Source organism: Apaloderma vittatum, unplaced genomic scaffold (genome assembly GCF_000703405.1).
Source record: "Apaloderma vittatum isolate BGI_N311 unplaced genomic scaffold, ASM70340v1 scaffold8111, whole genome shotgun sequence".
NCBI lineage: Eukaryota > Metazoa > Chordata > Aves > Trogoniformes > Trogonidae > Apaloderma > Apaloderma vittatum.
The window spans coordinates 31,355-47,810 of NW_009698484.1; the positions used below are offsets into that span (position 1 = coordinate 31,355).

Genomic DNA, 16,456 nt, shown 5'->3' on the forward strand with positions numbered 1-16,456 from the left:
AAAATTATTTTTGAATTTTTGTTCAATGCAGCTATGTTGCAAGATTTGACTACCTCTGATAATTTAAAAAGTGTTCTTTATGAAGACTATATGTACCATTTGATAAAAAGAACCTGTAACTACTGGTTTTGAAATAGTCATATTTTGAGGTACACAGAAGGTGGACACGAACTTTACTGAAGGACGCAAATCTACAATTCTGTGCAAAATGTTCTCTTTACAGGAAGTACAATAGTATTGTAAAATGTAATTAGATATAATCTTCCTTATTTTCATTAGCTATTAACATTATGTAAAGATAAACTAAAGCATAATGAGCCTTTTCATTATCACGTAATTGTTATTTTAATGGTTACATTACAAGCAATATAATATTATACATACTTCCACCTCTCATATTACTGGGCAATTATTTTGAAGCTTTCTGTTGTAATCTACCCACAGAGACCAATGTATTAATGCTAGCATTTTAGTATAATGTTGACCATGGTTTTGAAATCAATATGATAGCCTCAGGGAAAAATGTAAAGTAATAATGAAGCAAATATTTATATTATAAGTCAGTCTCAGTCCTGGTACACAGAAAGAAGTCATTTAAGGAAAATATGTGGAGCCGCACTTGCTACTGCTGTCCCGAAACCAGTAAAATACATATGAAACCAGTGGTGTATGTAGAGCTGCACTTGCTACTGCTGTCCTGAAACCAGTAAAATACATATGAAACCAGTGGTTATTAGTTCAAAAACAGAGAAAAATTTTAAGTGATCCAGAATTAAAAGCGTGGAAGTGAACCTGCAATAAGCCTTCCCTGAATAGATCATGTCCAAATACCATCCTAAACCACATCCAGAAGTATTGCCTGAAATACTCTATTTCCCACTGATAAACAATGAACTGGCCTTAGTTACTCATCCATTCATCGCACTTCTCCTAACTAAGCAAAGCAGTGTAGCTTGTCAGGAAGCCACTGGTGCTTAGAGAGCTCTAAGCAGTACATAAAGCTTGAGGATATCCTGAGGATATCCTATATAAAGTTAAGTGAAGTTCCATATCTCAAAGCACTCTATGAGTGAAACCCAAAACACTTCTAGAAGTGAGAAGGTTCTGAGATGCCACTGCAGCTGAGAGCCCCTGGCAGGATCTGTACAGCAGAGCTGAAATCCAACTCTGTTGAACACTGCTTTCTTGGAAGAGGAAGTAAAGGCAATTTAAGACCATAAAATAAGCCTGGAGGAGTTAAGGACCACTGCTTTCCTCTTCTCCAAACACAAAACTTATTTCAGCAGTGTCATCCCTAGTATAAAATCAGAGAGGCACACAGAAAGCAAGAAAAAAAACACAATTACTAAGCTCCAGCAAAGACACAATTCTCCCTTGATAAAACAAAAAGCTACACATGACAAATGTCAGTCACATTTCTTATTGGGCTGGAGTAAGGTATGGAAACAATGCTAAGATGGAGGGACACAGGACAGGAAAACAAATAAAACTTGAAGAAAATGAAACTAAAATTCATTTAGAGGAACTGTGTTTTGCAAATATTCTTCAGATTATTTTCTTTTTTGATTGGTTTTGATTGGTGTCAAGAGACTACTGCTAATTTCATGCAGAAGGAAGTGTTGGAATGTTACCATGTTTGGCTGAAAACAGGTTACAGAGCAGCAAAAGTTTGTTCCAGTTTGCAGTTTCAGACCATTGTGATCCCAAATCAGCACTCTAAGAGACGGAAATGCCTTCATGGTAAGGACACAGCATTCAAAATGCCTTCTGCACAGCGATAGCTCCTGCTTTTTCCCAATATCCTTTTCTCAGGGAAGTCAAATTGTAAAAAAGGGATAAATATTCCTTCCTTCACAAAGGCATTTTGAGGCTTAAGCAATATCTGCAAAATTTTCAGAAATGCTCTCATGGAAGATGTTTGGGATGCTCTTTGGAGACAGGAGAACTAGCATCTCTAATGACTGTATTTCAAGGAAAGCTCTGAAACAACATATGGAGAGCAAGCTGAACAGAGAGCACATAATTCTGACATTTATCCTTGTTTTTATTGTTAAGATAAAAGCATGCTGTTAGCTTCTTAGGATTTCATCTGCTATCACTTTCCTTTCTCTGTGTCTTATTCTACACTAGTGACATAATCTGCAGCAATTTTTTTAAGTTTTGCAGAAAATAAGGAGGTAATTTGTGACAGCTAAAATGGCTTCACTAAGGGCAAATCATGCCTAACAAATTTGTTGGCCTTCTATGATGAGGTTACAGCACTGGTAGGTATGGGAAGAGCAACTGACACCATCTACCTGGACCTGTACTAAGCATTTAACACTGTCCTGCATGACATCCTTGTCTTGAAACTGGAGACGTGGATTTGACAGATGGACCACTCAGTGCACAAGGAACTGGCTAGATGGTTGCACTCAAAGAGTTGCAGTCAACAGTTTCATCCCCAAGTGGAGACCAATGACGAGTGGCGTTCCTCAGGTGTCAATAGTGGGGCCGATGGTGTTCAACATCTTTGTCAGCGACACGGACAGAGGGACTGAGTGCACTCCCAGCAAGTTTGCTGACACCAAACTGTGTGGTGCAGTTGACACACTGGAGGGTGCACTGTGGTGTCATCCAGAGGGACCTGGACAGGCTTGAAAGATGGGCCCAGGCCAACCTCATGAAGTTCAGCAAGGTTAAGTGCAAAGTCCTACACACAGGTTGAGGCAATTCCAAGCACAAATACAGGTTGGGCAGAGAATGGCTTGGAAGCAGCCCTAAGAAGACAAAATTGGACATGTTGGTGGATGAAAAGTGAGTATGAACCAGCAATGCATGCTTGCAGCCTAGAAAGCCAATCACATCCTGGGGTGCATCATGAGAAACATTACCCGCAGGTTAAGGGAGGTGATTCTGCCCCTCTGCTCTGCTCTTGTAAGATCCCACCTGGAGTACTGCATTCAGCTCTGGGGCCTCCCCAACATGAAAAGGACATGGACCTGCTGGAGTTAGTCCAGAGGAGGACCACAAAGATTATCAAGGGGCTGAGGCAACTCCCCTGTGAGGACACGCTGAGAGAGTTTGGGTTTTTCTGTCTGGAGAAGGCTCTGGGAAGACCTCCCAGTACCTAAATGAGGGCCTACAGGAAAGCTGGAGAACTTTTTACAAGGGCGTGTAGCGCTAGAACAAGTGGTAACGGCTTCTGAGAGGGCAGATTTAGATTAGATGTAAAGAAGTTTTTCACTGTGAGGGTGGTAAGACACCGTAACAGGTTGCCCAGAGAAGTTGTGGATGTCCCCTTCCTGGAAGTGTTCAAGGCCAGGGAGGTGTCCCTGCCCATGGCAGAGGGGTTGAAACTAGATGATCTTTAAGGCCTCTTCCAACACAAACCATTCTGTGACTCTATGATAAATCCTGTGCTTTTGAAGTTATCATAGAATAATCATAGAATGGCCTAGGCTGGAAGGGACCTTAGAGATGATTTTAATCCAGCCTCCCTGTTGCCAGGGACGCCACCTCTCGACTAGGTCAGGCAACACATGGGGACCAAACAGGAATCGAACCCATGACCTTGGCATTGTCAGCACCACGCTCAACTGACTGAGCTAACCGGCCTCTTCATGCAGGGAATGTTATAAGACGGAGAGTTCACGACTCCTGCCTGTAACTAGACTACAGCAGAGAAGATATGCTTGATTTTGAAATGACTGACTTTAAAAACTAAAACAAAGAATTCTCCAAAGATCAGGATGGGAAAGTAACAGCAAACTTGCAAAGAACAAACATGGGCATTTAGAAACGTCTTTTTCAATTGCACTTCCATGTTTACTGAATACTGACATACTGGGTAGGGATGCTCAGGTTCTGAGATGAGTGGTATCTGCTGTGCAATCCCAACTGTACCGAACGCTGCTACAAACAAGAATTCCTAACAAAATCTTGAAAACAGAACGGTTAAATATGGGAACACTTGCACAAAAAAGTATTCTCCTTCACATCCAGAAACAAACAAACAAAAGTACTCCCCTTCACACCCGAAACGAGCTACGTGCCGATCAATAGCCAAGGCATCGGACAAACTAGCTGAGGACACTCTGCAAGAGTCATAATAAATCCCCACAGTTGTAGTTACATTTTTCCAAAATGTTACGGCTTCCAAATCCTGACAAAAATTTGAATGCCTGAGAAAAATTGTACATGCTGCTCTTGATTCTGTGATTCCTGTGCATGTGACTCTTTAAATGCACAGCTGCCTCACTTAAAAGCGAGTATCACAGGAACCGTATAGGATGTAGTTAGAGATTGTTTCCTAAAGGCAGGTTGTAGCATATCCCAATAGCACATTAAGTTCTCCAAGAAGCATGGCTGTGAATCTTGAGTTACTCTCAAAGATGTGTGCTATAAATCCATGTGCGCACACACATATCTGTACAGTTTCACTGTTTGGAAATTGCAGCCTAAGTTCTTTATATGGGATACATAATAACAGACATCTAAATAAAACAATGTAGAACATCTGTTTCGTTTTTATATGGGTAAAAATACATATTGAAGATGTACATAAGCAAGCACCTAGTTAACACGGAGTTCTAAATTAATTTAACGAGGCACAAAATTCCGTCATTTTTCCTGTTTTCCTTTCACCTATGTATATGAGCTCTCACACAGGCTTGATCTCTTACCAATTAAATTTGCAGTGCACTATTTGTTTATTAATCTTTCTACATTTTAAGGTAAAATATTTCAACATCAGTTCAGACTAAACTGTTTCTACTTTCAAACAATTTTCCTTCTGCTGTGTTGTCTACTTGTTCAAAGTTTTTCTAGATATCATTCAGGGAGATATTTGAAATTGGTTCTCATACACTTCTTCTTATAAAAGTCTTTTCTAGTAAGTTTTACTAGTGGACAGACGTACGGAAATTCTTCCCAGCAAATCACTGCACTGTTTTACTTCCTGCCTGCTAAAGTTGCTATCCTCACTTGAGCTGCTACTCTAACATAAAATCTCCCAGTGCATCTCATGCAGTTTGATTGCAATATGTTGGGTTTTGCTAAATGCTGTAAATACGGCTCAGTGCACTTTAGGGAGCTTTCATTAGAAACTCCACAGTTATCAGTAACCAACAGGTATCATCACAAAGTAATAGCAACATTGCATTTATTTTCTAATCTGTTTGCAATATCTTAGAAAAGCATTGCTGTGTGACAACTGGTGATAAGTATGGAATTCAATACTAGCCACTCTGTGTCTTTAAAGACAACTACTCCAGCTGGCAGCAAGGTTGAGTTAAAAAAATATGACCAATTTATTGAATTTTTAAAAATTAGTTCTGTTCCTTTAAAATTTTAAGCTCCTTTAGGAAAATCAGTGTCAATTTTAAACACCGTGATCTGAAAAATCAAAAATGCTGAACTATGGAAGATGAGCCAGTGAAACTTCTATGAACACCAAAGGCCACATTCAAAATCTATCCCTTCGCTAATTCTCCCCCCTAAGATTTCTGCCTTTGCAACCAAAAAATATATTCACCACCAGCAGCAAAAATTATATTCACTACAGTGTTAGCAGCTTTGCTAGTACATGTATCACTGACTTACATAATCCTTTCCAAAGGTATGTGCATGGGATGTAAGAAAAGTCGAAGCAAAGTCTCATCTACATGTGCAACCCCAGCACTGCTCATGAGAGATACCGGCAATATTCTCAGGACCACGAAAGCTACAAAATATTTAAAAGAATGGATGGAAAAGGTGTGCATGTAATTAGGAATGCACCAAACACTGTACAAAGATTTAACTTATGGCTTGTCAGGAACAGAAAAAAGATTCAATGGCACTTAATGAAGACGTGATAAATCAAAAGCAATAGATGTTGGATTAACTCAAAGAACATGTGAAAACGCACAAAGGTAAAGTAGGTCCTGATTATGTATTTCTTGACTTAAATCATTAGGTAAAAAGAAATAACTTCATGGCTAAAGTCAGCAACCAACACAGAATCAATAGGTCTTTGAGCCCACACCAATCTATATGCAGCCACACTCTTATCACAAAATATTAGCTAATATTGATATTTTTTAATAAAGTTTCACTTGACTACGTAATTAGTGGAATGTAGTAGGAGTGTTTCTTAGCAAAAGTGCTGGTGCTTTGTACAGCATTTACTGGCATATTAATAAAAAATGGACTTCTATTGAATTCCATCTGCCTAATAGAGAAAAATGCTCATCTTAATTAGGAAACTCTTCATAAAGAAATACAAATGCAGTTACTAATGGGCTGCAGGGAATAAATCTAGGACACTCAGGAACAACTGATGTTTTATCAGGAAATGGAGGAGTGAATATAAACCCCCAAACAGTTGTTAGCTGTCCAGTGATTGACCATAAATAGCAAGAGTTGTTGAGGTTTTAAGTGTTTTATAATGAAAAATCTATTTATTTCATTAAGGTTTCATGCTTTAGACCTTTTGTTTTTTCAGGTAATAAAGCAGTCATCACTGACAATGAAACTATTTAAACCTCCCATGAATTAAGATGGACAAATCTATTAGCATTTTTTGAAGGAATTACTTTATAAAAAGAATGGAAGTGCCACACAACGGCTGAAGAAAGATCCACTGTCAAGTGCTTGAGAAATGGTCATTTTAACAAATACGTATTTTGGGGTTTGCTGTGATGCTTAGAGGCAGTTCAGAACTTTTCACTGACTATTGGTGCAGCAGTAGACACTACATCATGATAAAGACTATATCAAAATGCAAACTACAACTCATTTTTGTCCTTAAAAATGCTTCAACAGGCATTATACATTTTTCTCTGTCAGTCTGAATCAGTTTTTCCATCATTTTCTTCCAAGGGTTCTGTAATTTAAAGATGTTGACGTTCCTTAACTCTGCTCATTTTCCTTTCAAAATGAAATGAACTTTCACTCAGCTTCCAGAATTCGTTCTTGGGTTTGCTTTTTTTTAAGAAAAAGCATGTTAATACAAAGCACTGAGGAGAAGTATTTTCCAAGTCCCAAAAGTCTAGCTCCCTGAGCCAGATTCAGTGTCGACATTCACAATTTCTAAAAGAAATTCTGCTTTCTGCAAATATTAACCTAACACTAGCTAAGATTTTATATTTTCTCTGAATGCTCTTGATAGGGAAACTAATATATACATGTAAGCATGTGCAAAAGTGAAAATTTCATTGCTATACTTCATTCAAGCCAACAACCAGAAAGATGGCATAAAACTCTGATGTTCTGGCCACTGGCAGCTTCACTACCTCAGTTCACAGGCAATAAAACTAAACAACATAAGCTGCAGTTACTTGAGACTCAGAGAATGCAACTTCATTTATTCATTTCAATGATATTTTTACTAGACCACAGTAGATTAGTCAGACACATCAAAACCCACATATTAGCCGAGGTGAAGCTGTGATGACTGCAGTTGTCTAACAGTGTCAATCCCAACTTTAGATGAGTATAATTTTGCTAGCTCTAAATGACAAGAGATATAATATAGATCTCGTATATTGCCAAAGTAATAAATAATTAGTGCGTAGAACTGAGTAAAATAGCAGGTTGAGCACACCCCCAAATTTTGAATCCTGATGCAGAAGTCAGTGATCAGAATGATCCATCTCTGCTGCCTCGAATGATAAAACAACCTAACACATAGCACCATCTGGCATGAGCAGAAGAAACAACTTCTGGAAGAGAAGCACACAAGCAATTTAGTTTCTGCACAACTGTCAAAGATACTAACAAAAACCCTTCAGATACAACCACCTGACTGCAAATGTGGCTCGGTGAACCTGCCTCCTGTAGACATGCTTGTATAGCTAATAATTTCAATAAAATGTTGTTGAATTGAATTGTCTGGATACGGGATGGGTGTTGTCAGGATTAAGACCACATGTGCGGAAAGCCAATTTTCTGGGTTTCAGAACATTATCTCATTTTAGGAGCTCAGAATACATCTCCCCAGCAAAGCACATGCATTACGGGCTGTTTGCTGGGGCTCAATGTCCTCCATGCAGAGCGAGACGGGAGCGGTGGGATGGCACCGTCAGCCCCACACGAGGACGGGGAGCTGTGCCATCAGAGCCACAGCCTGGCTGTGCAGCGCTGAGCGGTCAGCCTGGGGTGTCTGCAGTGCAAGCACAACTGGAGCCTGCTGTCTGTATGACATTAGATTGTTTCACTGATATTAGCAGATTTATTTTATTATTGCTTTTTGAAAGTGACTTTTAATGCAGACTGTTTTCTAAATGATGCTTAAAAGACACTCCTTTCCTCCTCATCACCTTCACCTAAGGCAATAACATCCAGTAGCATTGATCTATTTGCTGCTAGCTTTCATTAATTTTACCCTCCCTAAGGGTGGTGCAGCTTTGGTGCCAGCTAATTAAAACCTATTTAGGGCTGTTCGATGCACTTTATCAGACCAGAATTAGCTCTGCTGCTTTAATGAAGACTAGAGTTTTCTCCGTTATTACCAATTAAATGTTGTTATATCATATTGTGTTATATTTCTAACGCATGGCAATGATATAGATGGCTTTAGAATCACTTACTTGGATTGAGGTACATACAAAGATGCCACATTTAGTAATTACCTAATGTGTCTTTAAATCCTTTCACTTGACTCAATACATATAATATACCAAAATATTAGTAAAGTACTGGAAGAAGCTGCCAGCTTTATGCTCCCTCTAGAGAAGTACCAAGTAAAATGTGTTAATGAAAAACCGTGAATGTCTGGTAATGAATATTATTTATGTACAACAATTATTCAAAGTGGATGAGCATTCTCTGCCTTCAACTCAAATGCTTCCCTAATGAAGACTCTCAGAAAGAATGTATGTCCCCCCGATTCATAATACCACATGCAAGGTTATTTCTCCAGCTTGGATAGCCCCTATCAGAGGGTATATTGTACTGCTGCAGAACTAAAAAATGCAAAACAAACTAACTTGTTTGTTGGAAGCTATTTAGAGGTGATTCTTGTTTCTTCCACAAATCAATAATAAATCATTTGTCAATACCAAAGCTGTAGGTTTTGAACATTCACTCATTGAAGTCAAGGATAAAGCGCCCACATCAGTGGTGCAGGACCAGAGCTTTTCTGCAGTGGAGAAGTGACTGCAGCACCTACCTGTCAGCTGCTTCTCATAACATGCTTCAGAACTTGAGCACCACTACAATGGAACTACTGAAAAGTCCCACTAATTATCTAAAAAGACGGTACATCACAAAGTAGAAATGGAAAGCTCATTAAAGTCTTGACAGACTAGAAATCTGTTGCAAACCTACTATACATTAGTAGCATACTCTCTACATAAGGACAGTATTTCAGGATTAAACTAAAATAGATGTGGTTACAATTCACTCAGTACATTTTAAAATATGCATTGAACTTGGTTTAGTTCATGAATTTTTGCTGGGAACATGTTGAAACAGACCTCTGTTCAATCTAATATTGCAAGCAAGAGTTGATGTTTCTCTGAGGACCTAAAGGAATATTTGGCTGAAGAACCCAAATCTGTCTCAGCATCATAATAGTCTGGCACAATACATGAAGCTATTTTCATCACCCACAAATCTCTTGTGCTCTCCCTTTACTGCTTCCACCAATGCCACATACCTCTAACAGCCTCAAGACCCTCCCTAGAAACAGCAGACGGGTCCTGTGAATTGAAGATGTTACAGAAAATTAAACGGTTTCCAAACCGAGGTCCCCTGATTAGTAGGGAACTGCAGAATGTTTTCTTGTGATACAGAGAGTGTTGGCTGGTGACACATTGATTGTTTCCCTTTTTTCTGGCTGACAAGAGCACTAAATGATGTTAAAAGCACCACTTAGTATTTGATGTGGAAAAGTAGGACTAAAAAAAAGTTGCAACGGTGTTTTTCTTTTCCACAGTGTTAAAGGGAGGCACATGCAAACACAACGTGACGTGGGTCACAAGGCAGACTCTCCACAATTTGCTGCTGTTTGAAATGTGAAGTTTTTAGTGGTTGTAATGTATTACGAAGAAAGAAATTGTGCCACTTTAACATTAGGCTGCTTAAGACCTTTGTTCCAAGGCACTGGGAGAACAGAAGTTCAATCTGCCTTTGACGTCAAAAAAGCGCATTTGTCTTGTGTTAATTGTATAGTAACAAAACTTTGAGATGTGTTAATTTGTGGAAGAGGAATTGCTTAAGCCGGAGATGAAAATTCTCTGACACTGGATGATGAGATTTTTTTAAAGGATATACTAAGGTCTGGTCTCACAAAAAGGTTTTCGATAACATATTGTAAAATCACTGTGACCTGACTGATGGTTAATGAGTCATAAATATAAACAAATTTATGTTTAACAATGCAATACCATACCCATGATCATATTCAGCTCTATTAATATGTAAACTGGATTACTTGGATTATTAGAGAGCATTTTCATAGAAATATCTTGTTCAATTAAACAATCACCAGGACACCTACTGACACAGTAACCTTGACACTTTTAGGACATACAGGCGTTCCCTCAGACTCCAGAACTGCAGCAGCGACATGTGCACATGCTGAACAAGCTGAGAGGCAAGTTCCTCCTTATGTTTCAATAGATTTTAAAAAAGAAAAAAAACAACTCTAACCAAGTTTTGCCAGTTTTAATAACAAAGTGAGTCAAAGAAGTCTGAGAGAACAAGGCCTTCTACTTCAAAAGCTAAGTCATAAGTTGAGACTAATTTAAGGTGTTTGTGAATATCTGTAGTTTTAATTTGGTTAGAATAGCTATGGTTCTTCACAACTGCAAATTCATGATGTGCAAATTCAAAAACTAGTACTAAGGCACAGCAGTGACCTGGAAATTCCCTTCTAGTTAGACCTGCAGGACAGGTGCTCTTCCATGCCAAAACACAGATGGATTGGAATTTTTGCAGCTCAGCTACAAAATCCTGCGAATTGGGGTCTTAATTCCACAAATCCAATTTCTGCTCTGAAAATGCTAGCCGAAGCTGTGGCCCTCACACTTTCATCTCCTTACAAGCATGACCTGAGCAGCATAAACACACATTCTCAGGAATGGAAAATAGAACTTCAGCATAATTCTGGTAAAAACCTAAATCTATTACAGTATCACTGATAATTCATTTTCAGCAAGATATAGGAACAATACAGAACCCTCAGGTTTGCGTTTGAAGAAAAGTGAATCTCAGAAAAGAGAATAAACCATCCAGAGTTATCCTAAGGTTGTGCATTTGGAAATGTTGTTTGTGTAGGATTATCCTCTTCAAATAAAATGTCAATTTAATCAATAGTAAATTGAGCTGAAAACAACACACAGATTTGAAAATGTTTCAGGACGACATCCAATATTTTTGGGACTCAAGCCAACAGAAATGGAAAGAACAGAAGGTAGCGTAGGTGGGGTAAATGGGGCCTAGCTGCTGCCTCATCAAGTGCTTATAACAGTCAAAATCATATAACAATCCATTAAAAACATATCTGGGGACTCATTTAGTAGCTGGCATCCAGCATCGACTTTTTTCATGTATCTTTTGTCAAGCATTATAATTGTTCTTCACATTTAGGACTTACCGGTCTTTTCCTGTCTCCCTCTTAAATACTGCATCACAGTAACTCATGCGCTTCTCTGTTGTCACGTAGATTTTGGCAGTTGGGTAGCTGTCAACAGTTTTCTTCAGCATGTTGTACACAATGCCATTTCCATCCTTCCTCATGTTTCGAAAAGGTCCCCAGATCACGTAAACAGTGTTGTTGGTTTCTTTGAAAAAGTACTCAGGATTCTTGAGTAGGAGAGGCACGCTTGTATGAGAGACCACTCTCACGGTTGTCCTCTGCCCAACATCCTCCTCATAGCCTTTTGTGGGAGCATTGTTCATCCTCCATATGCAGGAAGACCTGTCTATCTCAGCTCCCACCTTCTGGCCAGCCATCTGTCCCGAATTTGACACAATGGCACAAAGGTTGCAGTCAAGTTGTAGAGGCTGGAAGAAAGAAAACAAAAATATATGGCAAGTCTTTCTCTGTAAAACAGGAAGACTGAAAATTCAGTGAAGATGGGCACAGTTCAACAAATTAATAGCAATACTTCCTTTTAATCCCCATGAAGTAGAGCTGGTAAAAAATGTCTACCACTACAAAACTCTGTATGCAATCCTTTTTAGTGAAAAAGGCGGTGCCAACATTTTCCTTTGTTCTCCACCTTGTGAAGTCCACTAGAAAAATAGTATTTCCTTTTTCATCTCTAAATTTCCTTTTTCACCTCTTTCCACTAGAAAACAATGAAAGAAAGAAGCAGGAAAAATAAATATGTAGATCAATGCTGCCTTCTCTTTTAACAAGGTCTTGTTAACAATAGGAAAAAAGTACAGAAAATGTAACGCTGGAAATTTAACTCTACACTGATTGTGTTTATGTTTGAATGAATAGTTCCCAAATTTGTTGTAGCAATCAGCTGTGAGATGTAACGCTATAAAGCAATCTAACAGTATGAAAAACCTGCAGTTGGAAAGGAGATGTAGACAGAGGACTATGTTGTGCTCACCAGAGGACGGTTATGACCCATGAAAAATGAGAGGCAGATGGACTGGTGACATGCAAACCAGGAAATTAATCCTGGGCAAACTGAAGTCAAAGATAGTATTTCCTGACCACGTCCTAGGGCACTATTTCTCCAGTATGAAGTGAAAATTGGACTAGTTACCGGTCTAACAGAGATATAGGGACCTATCTGATGTTCCATTTGTCAGAGTATAAATAGCAAATGTCTTCTGCTTCTTTTGTACCAGACAGAAAGGAAATGGCCTGTATTAAAAGTATTAAAATTTGGTTAGAAATTTGATCAAAAAGAAAACTAGTTTCATCAAAAAAAAAAAACCTGCAGAATACAGTCCAGGCCACAGATCATCTACAATTTTACAATCACAGACTTGACCCTGAGGCATGCTCCCAATTGGAGCTTCCCAACTGAAGTTTAATGTTTGTTATGAATAATTCTTCTCATGATCTTCAGACACTTAACCTGACAGGATGCTACGTGCTTTTCTGATCAGACTTGCGGTTATTTCCCTTCAAAATCACACGTCACTTGGCTGACATGGATGAATATCCTGGTTACATTTGACCCCTATAACCTCAGGATATGGTAGCTGACAAAACATCAAATTTCTTTGATAACGGTGCATAATACAAGGATGAGAGATAAACACCTGAAGAGAGTCTAATTATAACAGCTAAAATATCTCATCCTTGAGTGACAAATATTTTACTGAACTCAGGTGCATTCTGCAAGACTTCTGCAATACACCTCACAACTGAAAAGTTTTGACTTTTCTATTGTGATTGCTTTGATTTCTCCGTGTGAGTAGTTGATGAGAAAGTTCTTTCCTCTTTTCATCAAGAGTTAAAGATTCCTGCCTGCATGCAAAAGCATTGGCAATTTTTCCTTTACAGAACACCATGCATGTTTTTATAGCTGTTGCAGTTTTAGAGAGCTGTCCCGCACAGCTCTGACAGCAGGGATGAAATCCCAGGAGATGCAGCTGAACACAACAGTCTTTCTGTTTACTGCTTAGTTACAGAAATCCTCTCTAAGATACATTATGAGGACATGGCTGGGTGACCTAAACAAATCCATAAGCATAACTCACATCCTAACATGAAGTGAATTGTTAAAGTCCCAGTAGATTAATTTATAGCTTACAGGGTGAACTTTCAAACTAACAAATGCTGAATATGAAACTGCTAGATAGGAAAAGCCAATTTGGTCAAGAATCTCGTCCCATTTAAATTTGTCCCAATCTTACTGTTGTTTTTTGGTGTTTTTTTTTCTTTTTTTTTCTCCCACAATATTCTTCCTTTGCCATTAAAATGGAGCTGCTATCTTAAATTTGGAATTGTTTGATTTTCTGACCTTAGTTAGAAATGCATTGCACATTTTCTATTCACTGAGTATAACTGTTCTGCTCGAATAAACTGAGTACACTCACTCGTGCAATTGTGTCCCTTGGTTTTCTAGCTCTTTTGTTGTGATTCATTTATCTTGTTCCAATTTATAAAGTGCTTTCATAATATTGAATGCCTGCACTAGGCCAACATATAATCTGCTCTTCTTCAGTAGAGGCTTAACCCCTCCCAGCCCTATCTCAGAATAAGTATTTTTTACAATGTAGAGAAATTTTATATGTCCTAATATGCATATTTCCCAACAGAGATCCCAGAGAGAGTTAGGAGACTGACACTCATGACAGACTGACTCCAGAATTATTCATTGACTTCAGTAACTTTTTGCATCATATATTCCTCAACATATGAGAAAACACAGATCAATATTTATTCTTTGAACCCCCATACAGAGCCAGCCCAGCAGCTTACAGTGCAGCTTTATAAGTATCACAGTTAAAAGGGACGGTTTCAGTAATCCACATACAATTTTCCTATTTTTCTCATTTAACATGACATTGCTGTTTGTTACTACACCCTGGCTCAGTGATGGCTGTCCCATCACTTTAAGACTCAAAAGCTGCTCAAACGTAGCTCCTCTGTCAGGTGGCTCTCATCAGAGCTATTCAAGCACAGGGATTTGGGTGCCCAAGGGTCTGAAACTGGCAAGCCCCTGGGTAGTTGTGACTGCTACTTCTGCCACTGAAATAGGACACAGCTGACAGCTCCCTAGGACCTGTGAGGAGTTTGGGTGATGTGCTGTTGCTGCCCCCCATCCCATACTCTGGGGTCCCATATCACTCACACCTTTTCCTATATGCAGATTTTTGGCTGTAAGGTTGCCTATGAAAACTCTAACCTGTACAAGAAACAATCGCTTTTCCATTTAACGTGCTGTATTTTTTGTATTAAAGATGAACAGAAGCAGAGAACAAAATCTTACCCGCAGAAACTGGAATACAGAGAGATGAAAAAAGGAAAATTAAAGGAAATGTGCCTCCTTGGTAATCTGTTTCACAATTGATACTATCTGTTTACAGGTGTCAACATCACGAACACCAGGATAGCAATTAAACACTAAATCATCAGCAGCCTTATCAGAGAAACCAAAAATGGGTCTGGCAGGCAGTGCAGGCTGCCCTCTTATCTGCAGAGGTGGTCCAGCAGCAATAGGGTTGATACAGACCGGCAGTCCCATACAGATACCCGTGCCGTTACTGTTTATGACCTCTGGACCAAGAACATCAATTAAGGGTTTACTTGTTCCTTTCACAAGATCTTCGCTCACCTGCATTGTAGATATACAAACTACAGAAAAGAATACAGAGAACCATTCACCTTTTTTCATGTATTTGGCCATGTATTTCACCTCTAAACACCACAGGGGCCGAGCTATTATTGCTTCTGGAAAATTATTCATTTTGTTGCTGACCAGAAGGATGTAAAAGTCCGCAGCAGAGCAGCTGGGCATGATTCTGACAAATTGTTCCATCTTTTCCCTGAATGATACATTGTAACTGGTGAGGAGCACTTATATTTTAATCAGTAAAGAAAATGAAATGTCTGACCTTTCCATTTCCTGTGCAAGCTTACAGACAATAGAAAAGATAATTAAAACTGTGAACTTGCAAAACAGTGCCGTTTCTCTTGGAAAGAGAAATAGCTGTGTAAGAAAGGTCACTTATCAAACAGTTCTAGTTATTAAATCTTCGTATTTAGCACTGGAGTGGCTTCACAGAATCAAAGGTCAAATCATTAAATAACAAAACCAGCCAGAATTAGAAAAGGTCACAAGCAAATCTAACCAGAAGTAGGTCAGAAAACACAATTCTCTTCCACAGAGGACTTCAATATTTGGAAAATTGGTTACTTTCCAATTTGAAACAGCTCCACCACCATTTGAATGTCTCCACCAAGACTGAAATTCCAGCTACAGTTTGTATGAGTGGGTTTCCCAATGGCACAGATCCTGGATCATAAAGTTTCCCAAACACACACCTATAGGTCTGCTGAAGTCCCGAGAACGGATGACCTCAGCCCAGGTCTCTTAACCTTTTGGCCAGTATTTCAGCACAAGTCAGTGGAGTCCAATAAAACAATGTCTTGGCAGAGCACTCACATGTCGAGCTCACATGTTAGCAGAGACTGCCAGGCTCACTCCTCAGCTGGACCAGATCTAGCTCAGGTCCTAAGCAGATGTAATTTACACTAATAAAAAGCTGAATTTCTCTTGCGTCTTCTTCGCACTCCAGGCTGCTGGTGCGCTGAAGAGCTCAGTCCAACCACCAACTCTGCTTCACCCCATGAGTCCCTCAACTAATCATACAGATAGTTAGGAATTTCAGATTAAACTTTCCCAATTGTTACTTTAACAATATGATTGTAATTTTGTAAATTGGATGCAATGCCCATTCACTACATAATGAGGCAATTATTAGCAGCTCACCACATATTAATTTTCTCCTTTAATGTTGAAACAAATGAGATCTTTTCTTATAATCATCCTATTTGAGTGAATTCTAACAA

The 16,456-nt window shown here is 38.9% G+C and overlaps 1 protein-coding gene across 1 annotated transcript; it reads right to left on the reverse strand.

Annotated features, from left to right (window-relative positions):
• Positions 1-11,563: 11,563 nt before the first annotated feature.
• LOC104280396 (alpha-N-acetylgalactosaminide alpha-2,6-sialyltransferase 3-like) lies at positions 11,564-15,224 on the reverse strand (the record flags this gene model as incomplete). The annotated part of the gene is made up of 2 exons (XM_009878034.1): positions 14,958-15,224; positions 11,564-11,973 (listed from the first exon to the last, which is right to left on the reverse strand). Coding segments are annotated over exons 1-2 (677 nt in total), but the record flags the coding sequence as incomplete, so codon positions are not given.
• Positions 15,225-16,456: the final 1,232 nt, after the last annotated feature.